Genomic DNA, 9,157 nt, shown 5'->3' with positions numbered 1-9,157 from the left:
CGGGGTTTCACCATGTTGACCAGGATGGTCTCGATCTCTTGACCTCGTGATCCACCCGCCTCGGCCTCCCACAGTGCTGGGATTACAGGCTTGAGCCACCGCGCCCGGCCTTAAATTTTATTTTTAACATATACTTAAAACCCACGGGTATTGGTAAGTCTCTCTAAAGACCTGGCATACATGATAGAGTATAAGTCAGAGAGCAAAAAATTTCTCCTCTACTTGGGGGTAGATGGGTAAGAGAGACAATATAGTGACAAAGATTCTGAGATGACAAATTGTGAAAATCCCAGGTTCCCTGAAATCTAGAAGTCACCATAGTCAACAGTATCAAAACCAAAAACACCCCAAAGCACACATATGTATACACATAGATGCACACACAAATATAAAGTGACTTAGGCATCTAGTTTAATGAGCATATGAACAATATTGGGCTGTCTTACAAGGATCTGTGGTAAAGGAATAAAAAGCAATGCTTCTGGTATTCTTTAAGTAGGAGAACTTATGTTGAAAACTAAAGACAATACAGAAAAAGCTAAAATTATAGAAGTAAAATACTGCAGCAACTGAATTTTAGTTAAATAATAAGGCTGAAAGAACTGAAAACTAAACAGGTTTATCTTATGATAACCTGCTAGTAATTCACTATATGTCTACATAATCAACGAATGTGATGAGAAATGTTCACATATGCAGTAGTTTTAGGGTTCTGAGAAATATATATGCTTGACTCTCATTATATTAAGTTCTATGATGCTGCTGCAAATGCTGAATTATTGAATACTGAACCACTTGTTCCCAGAGGAAATACAGGGTTAGGTTCAATATATAACTTTGTTTTATGTGTGCTTCTGTTTAAAAGCAATTTTTATTTTTATTTATTTATTTATTTTGGAGACAGAGTCTCACTCTGTTGCAGTGGTGCGATATTGGCTTACTGCAACCTCCAACTCCCAAGTTCAAGCGATTCTCCTGCCTCAGCCTCCCGACTAGCTGGGATTACAGATGTGCACCACCAGGACCGGCTAATTTTTTGTATTTTTAGTAGAGACAGGGTTTCACCATGTTGCCCAGGCTGGTCTCGAACTCCTAGCCTCAAGTGATGTGCCCGCCTTGGCCTCCCAAAGTGCTGGTATTACAGGTGTGAGCCACAGCACCCAGCCTAAAGGCAACTTTATTTTTAATATATACTGTTGATCCATTAACACAGAACTCACAGTTAAGAACACTAACTCATAATGGAAGGAAGTTTATCTTTTTCTCCCAAGGCACATCACAGCCTTCTTGTGCTTAGGAACACCAGACAGTATTTTAGCACTATGCTTATGGGCCATTTTAAACAGCCAAATCACTAACATAAATGCAGAAAACTGTGAAAAACGTAGCACTGAACAGACTGTGAAAAGGACACTTGTTTATAGCATGAGAGTTGAAACAAGGCAGAGCATTACCTTGTTTGACCTCTGCTTAGAATGTGTACATTATCTGCTTAGAATGTGTACATTGGGCAATGCAAACTTTCTGCCACTCTGTGCATGTCTCACTTTGCAAAAGTGCCAAGAATATTGATTTTGGGATTACAAATAAATGTTAGCAAGCAGGTAAACTTGCTATTACAGAATTTGTGAATAATAAGAATCAAGTCTACCTGTTTTCAAATGCGTAGAGTTGGTATAAAAATGTATATTGTCAGGTTGGGTTCATGCTTGTAATCCCAGCACTTTAGAAAGCCCAGGCAGAAGGATGCCTTGAGGCCTAGGAGTTTGAGACCAGCCTGGGCAACACAGTGAGACTCCATCTCTACAAAAGATTTTAACAATAGCCAGGTAGGTGGTATGTGCCTGTAGTCCCAGCTAATGGAGAGGCTGAGTTGGAAGGATCACTTGGGCCCAGAAGGTTAAGGATGTAGTGGGCCATGTTTGTGCCACTGGACTCTAGCTGAGTGACAGAGAAAGTCTCAAAAAAACCCCAAAAGAGTATACTGTCCATTTCTATAGAGGACTGTAGATAAAATGGGTGTAGAAGTGTGAAAGGAAATTTGGGACAGAAAGCTTTTCAGGTTAAACAAAATGAAGGGAAAACTACAGAATACGCTAGAATATTGACAAGATAAAAGTACTATGGAAACAGAGCTAGGATTATTGTCGTTGTCAATAAAATTATCCATCAAAGCAGTTAGGCATTCTCAATTACTTAATTCTTAATTCAGTCATTACAAATGGCAATTAACTGTCAGAGACTATATAATACTTTCCAGTTTTCTGACATATTCACGTAACTAAAACATTCACACCAAAAGAACCAGAGATCTTAGTATATATAAAATTATCCTAATGTAGTGACATGTAAACAGAATAAAGACATTATTTATTTATTTATTTATTTTTAGATGGAGTCTTGCTCTGTTGCCCAGGCTGGAGTGCAGTGGTACAATCTTGGCTTACTGCAACCCCTGCCTCCCGGGCTCAAGTGATTCTCCTGCCTCAGCCTCCCAAGTAGCTGGGACTACAGATATGCGCCACCAAGCCTGACTAATTCTTTTGCATTTTGGTAGTGATGGGGTTTCACCATATTGGTCAGGCTGGTCTCAAACTCCTGACCTCTGTAGATCTACCCACCTTGGCCTCCCAAAGTGCCAGGATTGTGCCTGGTCAGGAAATAATGTGTTATAAGAACATTAAACAATATAAAAATATCAGACAAAGATGTACCACTCAAATGGAGGCACTTTACACAAGCAAAACATAACTTAGAAAATTATTCTTAAATATGGGGATTTTGGATATACAAATTTAAGAAAGTGAGACTAACTTTTTTCTTTCCTATTAGTTACATTCACAGAAAAAGTTCATAGCAAAAGGACAAATTATTTCAGAGCACTGAGTTAAGTGCCATCATTAAAATAATCTTTTTGGGCTGGGTGTGGTGGCTCACACCTATAATTTCAGCTCTTTGGGAGGCCAAGGCAGGAGAATTGCTTGAGCCCAGAAGTTCGAGACCACCCTGGGCAACATAGCAAGACCTCATCTCTACAAATAATAAAAAATCAACTGGGCATGGTAGCACACACCTGTGATCGCAGCTATCTGGGAGGCTGAGGTGGGAGAATTGCTTGAGCCTGGGAGGTCAAGGCTGCAATGAGCCATGATCGCATCACTGCACTCCCGGGCAATAGAGAGATTGTCTCAAACCCCCGCCCCCCGCAAAAAAAAACAAAAAATAAAATAATATTGTATGTATATAAATACATGAATAAGTATATGCTTAACTTTACCCTAAAACTACAGAGCATCTACTTCATGTTACCTTCTTTAAATTTGTTTACTATCCAGTCTAGCTGATCCAGTATACTGCGGAAAGTACCCATATGATCGAGGACTTCTTCTGTTATAGAATTCAGGACCTATATCATGAATGTGCAAGAGGTACCACATTAATTACAATTTACTGTCATATAGGACAAATACAACTAGAAAATCAAACCCTTTTTTAATAAATTAAAAATGAATTTGGATTTTCCAAAAGTTTGAAAAATCACTTCTAAAAATTTTACTGGTACTTGAGTATATCTAGTTCATTGTCTTTGGCCTAAGTTGTGGCTAAAAGAACAGCAAAGATGTAAACGTAATAGGTAATATAAGAGGGCAGCAAAAACAAATGAAAAAGCTCCCAAGAACATAAGAAACATTAGAAAAATACAGTTCTATCAAAGGATACAGGACACAGACACTACAGATACTTTAAAAAAGGAATACTACATGACTTAGTATCCAGCACCCAACAGCTTTAATGTTCAAATGATGAAGAGATATTAAGCATTTGAAATAAAAATGATCTATGAGAAAAGTATTATAAAACTACAGCCTTCACATCCCATCCTGTTGCATTTTAAAGCATTTTCATAGTATGTAGTTTTTGCCTAATAAAGCATTTTCATATTTTATAACAAAACTGAAGACCCCATAATTCTCTCCTTCAGAAGTACCACTGATACTCAGTGTAGTAAACAAAGCTAACAGTTTCCTAAGTTTTAATACATGTCAGTTACAAGGCAGGACATTCAAAGATGGTTTCAAAGCTAGATTCTTCTGTGTCCAAACACATAGTATTAAACACTATACAATCCTACCACTGTGAAGGCTAAAATAAAAATTCTTTACTCCAGAATGAGATATAGCATCCTCATTTATGTGGGGGCATGAATTGGCAGAGGATATAATGTTTTTTCTTTTAACATTTTTGAAACTTACTGATTTCACACTGATTCCAGGAAAGAAGCCATTGATGACAACGTGAATGGAATCTTGCAGCATAGTGGTTCGAAACCTTTCCAGTAAATCTCTCTTAGAACCCAAACCATAAAGCACAATGTTGAACCCAAGGCTGTTAGGAAAGACAGTATTCATGAAATTAAAGTTCAATAATTCTTATTGCCAAGTTTATTATCAACCAGTTTCATATATATATATGTTTTTTTTTAGACAGAGTGTCATTCTGTCACCCAGACTGGAGTCCAGTCTGGCTCTCTTAGCTCACTGCAATCTCAGCCTCCCAGGTTCAAGCAATTCTCCTGCCTCAGTCTCTCAAGAAGCTGGAGCTACAGATATGTGCCACCACACCTGGCTAATTTTTGTATTTTTAGTAGAGATGGGCTTTTACCATGTTGCCCAGGCTGGCCTTGAACTCCTGGGCTCAAGTAATCCACCCACCTTGGCCTCCCAAATTGCTGGGACTACAGGTGTGAGCCACCACATCTAGCCAAAAATACTTTTATTTAAAAAATAATAATTTAAAAATTATCTGGGTGTGGTGGCGGGTGCCTATAATTCCAGCTACTCAAGAGGCTGAGCTGGGAGGATCACTTAAGCCAAGGATTTTGAGGCTGCAGTGAGCTATTAAGGTGCCACTGCACTCCAGCCTGAGCAACAGAGCAAGACAGTATCTGTTAAAAAAAATTAATTAATAATATATATTTTTTTCAAGATGGAGTTTTGTGTTGTCACCCAGACTGGAGTGCAGTGGCACCATCATAGCTCACTACAACCTCTGCCTCCCTGGTTCAAGTGATTTTCCTACCTCAGCCTCCTAAGTAGCTGGATTACAGTGCCTGTCACCACGCCCAGCTAATTTTTTATATTTTTAATAGAGACGGGGTTTCACCATGTTGGCCAGGTTGGTCTGAAACTCCTGGCCTCAAGTGATCCGCCTGTCTCTCTACCTCCCAAAGTGCTTATTTATTTTGAGACAGAGTCTTGCTCTGTTACCCAGGCCTCCCTACTCTGTCACCTCCACCTCCACCTTCCAGTTTCAAGCAATTCTCCTGCCTCAGTCTCCTAAGTAGCTGTGATTACAGGCATGTATCACCAAGCCCAACTAATTTTGTATTTTTAGTAGAGATGGGATTTCACTATGTTGGTCTCAAACTCTTAACCTCAGGTGATCCATCCACCTTGGCTTCCCAAAGTGCTGGAATTACAGGTGTGAGCCACCATGCCTGGCCAAAAATGAACATTTAAAAGTAACTAATGAGGGATTAACAGAAAGGTTTTAAGTAGGAAAGTAACATCTTTTCAGAAAGATCATATTGGCTATGTTTGGAAAATGAATAGGAAGGAACAAAACTGTGGAAGAGGAACTTAGTTGTCATAGGGAAAAATGTAACATGTCAAGAACTTTATAAGAAGTCAAACAAGTAAAACTGATTAGATGTGGACAGTGAGGAAAAGAATACTTAAGAATGACTCGGGGCCGGGCACGGTGGCTCACACCTATAATCCCAGCAGCTTGGGAAGCCAAGGCAAGAGAACTGCTTGTGCCCAGGAGTTTGAGACTAGCCTAGGCAAGATGTTGAGACCTCATCTCTACACAATTAAAAAAAAAAAAGTTAGCCCAGGCATGGCGGCATACATATACAGACCCAGCCACTAGAGAGGCTGAGGTGGATCCTTAAGCCTAGAAGGTCGAGGCTACCTTGATCTGTGTTCATACCCTTCTGGGCGCCAGAGTGAGACTCTGTCTCTTTAATAAAAAGACTCAGTTTTCTGCCAGATAGGCAACTACACAAATGGAATGACTAACATTCACTCATTCACTCTGCTACATAGCAGGGGAAGGTGGGAACAATGGGCTTAAGAGGAGTTTAATTTTATGCATGTTGAATTATTTACAGGACATCCAAGTCGAAACTTCTTTTTTTTTTTGGTATGGAGTCTTGCTCTTTTGCCCAGGCTAGAGTGCAGTGGTGCGATTTCAACTCACTGCAACCTCTGCTTCCTGGGTTCAAATGATTCTCTTGCCTCAGCCTCCCGAGTAGCTGGGATTATAGGTGCCCACCACCCCGCCCGGCTAATTTTCTGTACTTTTAGTAGAGACGGGGTTTCACCATCTTGGCCAGGCTGGTCTCGAACTCCTGACCTCGTAATTTACTCGCCTCAGCTTCCCAAAGTGCTGGGATTACAGGTGTGAGCCACCATGCCCAGCCCCAAGTGGAAACTTTTAATATACATTCAGATATCCTGGTCTGCTACTAAGAGAGTAAGGTATGGGTTGGAGGTAACAGTTACGTGAGTCATTCATATACAGAAACCAACTGAAGCCAGGAGAGTGAATGAGACCACCCAGAACACCAAGCACTAGAGTTGAAGCTAAAGTCCAACTGCGTGATTGTTTACAAAGGTCAAGCAGAAATAGTATTTGATGCTCTCTGGCAATGTAGGATAACCTAGAAATGGAAGAACAGTAAAGAAGTAACCTCCAAAAGTAGAGATTACCAAGGTAGAAGTAGCAGAAATAAAGAGGCAAGGATCAGTGAGCTAGCAATTCCAATGATCTTGCTGATGCTAAGATCTGGTCTGAGAAGCAAAGCAAATTCAGTTATCTGAGTTGACATACTGGGAGAAAAAAAAAATGATGGGCTGGGGACGGGATTAGAGTGAAGAGTAATTTCACAAATTTATAATGCATAGATCCATAAATAGTTATTGAGAAAAGCTGAGGTTCTTGCAGGCAAGTTTACCATTCCCTTCCTAGCATAACTTTTTTTTTTTTGAGACAGAGTGTTGCCCAGGCTGGAATGCAATGGTGCAATCTCGGCTCACTGCAACCTCCACTTCCTAGGTTCAAGTGATTCTCCTGCCTCAGCCTCCTGGGTAGGCGGGATTACAGGCATGCACCACCATGCCTGGCTAATTTTTGTATTTGTAGTAGAGATGGGGTTTCACCGTGTTGGCCACGCTGGTCTTGAACTCCTGATGTCAGGTAATCCAACCGCCTTGGCCTCCCAAAGTGCTGGGATTACAGGTGTGAACCACTGTGCCGGCTCCTTCCTAGCATAACTCTTGGACGTATTATTGGCAAAAGAAAACCAGGGTCCGGGGTCAACTGAGCTGGGGGAAACTGTGGACAATTCTATGTTCTAAAGGGCTTGGTAGACCTTTTTCTTTTTTGTTTGAGAGACAGCTTTGTTGCCCAACCTGGAGGACAGTAGTACAATCATAGCTCACTGTAACCTCAAACCCCTGGGCTCAAGCAATCCTCCTGCCTTGGCCTCTCAAAGCACTGCAATGACGGGTGTGGGTCACAGTGCCTGGCCCTCCTTACTTACCTCAGTGACAATGTAACTGTGAGTGCGCATGTATATTCACATTAGTGTACATTTTAAGTACTTCCTTATGTTCAAGTCTTTTTAAATGCAAGGATAAAAGTAATTATCATAAAAGAAAATATTGTGTTTTGATTTCAATCACTCTTCTAGACATTTTAATGAAAAATTAAAATTTAATCTGAGGTATGTGAAAATAATAAAAGTGAAAAATAGTGTTAAAAATAGTAAAATATTTATAGGACAAATCTGCTCATAAAATTCTGAAAGTATAGTTACACATACATAAGATTAAAGTAAATATCCTTTCACTTAAGAAACTATGCTGTGGAAAACTGGATTAAAATCTAATTGGTATATATATATATATATATATATATATACAATTTTTTCTTAAAAAATTTTTTTTTCTAAAGAAACTTTTACAGAACTAATTGGTATATTTATTAATCTTGGCAAATTAAATATTCAAGTTTTTAAACCAATAACATAATTCTAAGAAATGCTATTTATCATATCAATGACTGTCAAGTCTGATAAACCACATGAATTTCTTAAAAACTAGAACTTCTGGGAATAGTCATACAATAAAGTGATACTTCTATATCTGAGTCATAAAATTGGGAGAATGTCGATTTTTCCATTTATTTTTATATATGAATATATCAAACTCACTGTAAAAAAATGTTAACTTAATTTGATTTAACATAAAGATTCATGTAAAATTATATATGATTATTTTATAAGGGTTTGTAATTATACTTACTGTAATTGCAGCATCCATTTATGAAATAACTTTTCATACTGTTGATTTAGTTGTTTAAGTTCGGCAGAAAAGGAAGGAGAAACCTTGCTCAATAAGCTACGCAAAGTTTGCTTAAAAAAAAAGGAGTGGGGGAAGTCATTCTCAAACCACATACAGCAAATCAATCCAAACAAACAATTTCCTTAGAAGTTGATCTTACAAGAAGCCAATTGAAATATTACTTTAATCAGCTTTGGCAATGGGTGTATCAACGGATAAACAAAATTCTTCAAAAATGATTTGTTCTCTTAAAATTGTTAACATTCTTTTTAGTAATGACAGTAAAGAATTTGGTAAGTTTTGTCCAGAACCATTTAAATTATAAACTTCAAGAATAAGGCTTTCATTTTTTCAGAAAACATTAAACGTTCTTTATAATTTACTTACCATTATCATTAGTAAAATAAACATGTTATCACTGCTCCTTTTCCAAAAGCTGTTTCTAACAGATCTTTGATAAGTATTGAAAATTTTAAAAAACAAAAATATAAATAAACCAAGGTAAGTGCATTGCCCTGTATCCCAAACTTGGAAATTCATGCTGGTGAATCAAATGGAGATCACTTTTTGAAATGAAAACTCCTGCAAAAAGATACACATGCATCTTCACTTTCGCACTACCATGTTTTCATGATTCCATCACCTTTCAAGTAAAATATTCTTTAAATACTGAAGATTAGGGTTGCAATAAATATTCCAGGTACTCTGGCCTATATAGTGTTTATTTAGCCACATAAAGCAAAACAGGA

The 9,157-nt window shown here is 38.4% G+C and overlaps 1 protein-coding gene across 1 annotated transcript in view; it reads right to left on the bottom strand.

Annotated features, from left to right (window-relative positions):
- Positions 1–9,157, bottom strand: part of ORC2 (origin recognition complex subunit 2) — a 50,763-nt gene that overhangs the window by 9,573 nt on the left and 32,033 nt on the right. The window contains exons 11-13 of the mRNA XM_032278705.1: positions 8,370–8,479; positions 4,254–4,386; positions 3,310–3,406 (exon numbers count right to left, since the gene is read on the bottom strand). Coding sequence (XP_032134596.1) covers positions 3,310–3,406; positions 4,254–4,386; positions 8,370–8,479 — 340 coding nt within the window. The remainder of the gene's footprint in view (positions 1–3,309; positions 3,407–4,253; positions 4,387–8,369; positions 8,480–9,157) is intronic.

This window comes from Sapajus apella, unplaced genomic scaffold, assembly GCF_009761245.1.
Source record: "Sapajus apella isolate SASKATOON/1434 unplaced genomic scaffold, GSC_monkey_1.0 scaffold10, whole genome shotgun sequence".
Lineage (NCBI taxonomy): Eukaryota > Metazoa > Chordata > Mammalia > Primates > Cebidae > Sapajus > Sapajus apella.
Note: the sequence above shows the minus strand (reverse complement) of the source record. Positions and strands in the feature narration are given on the sequence as shown.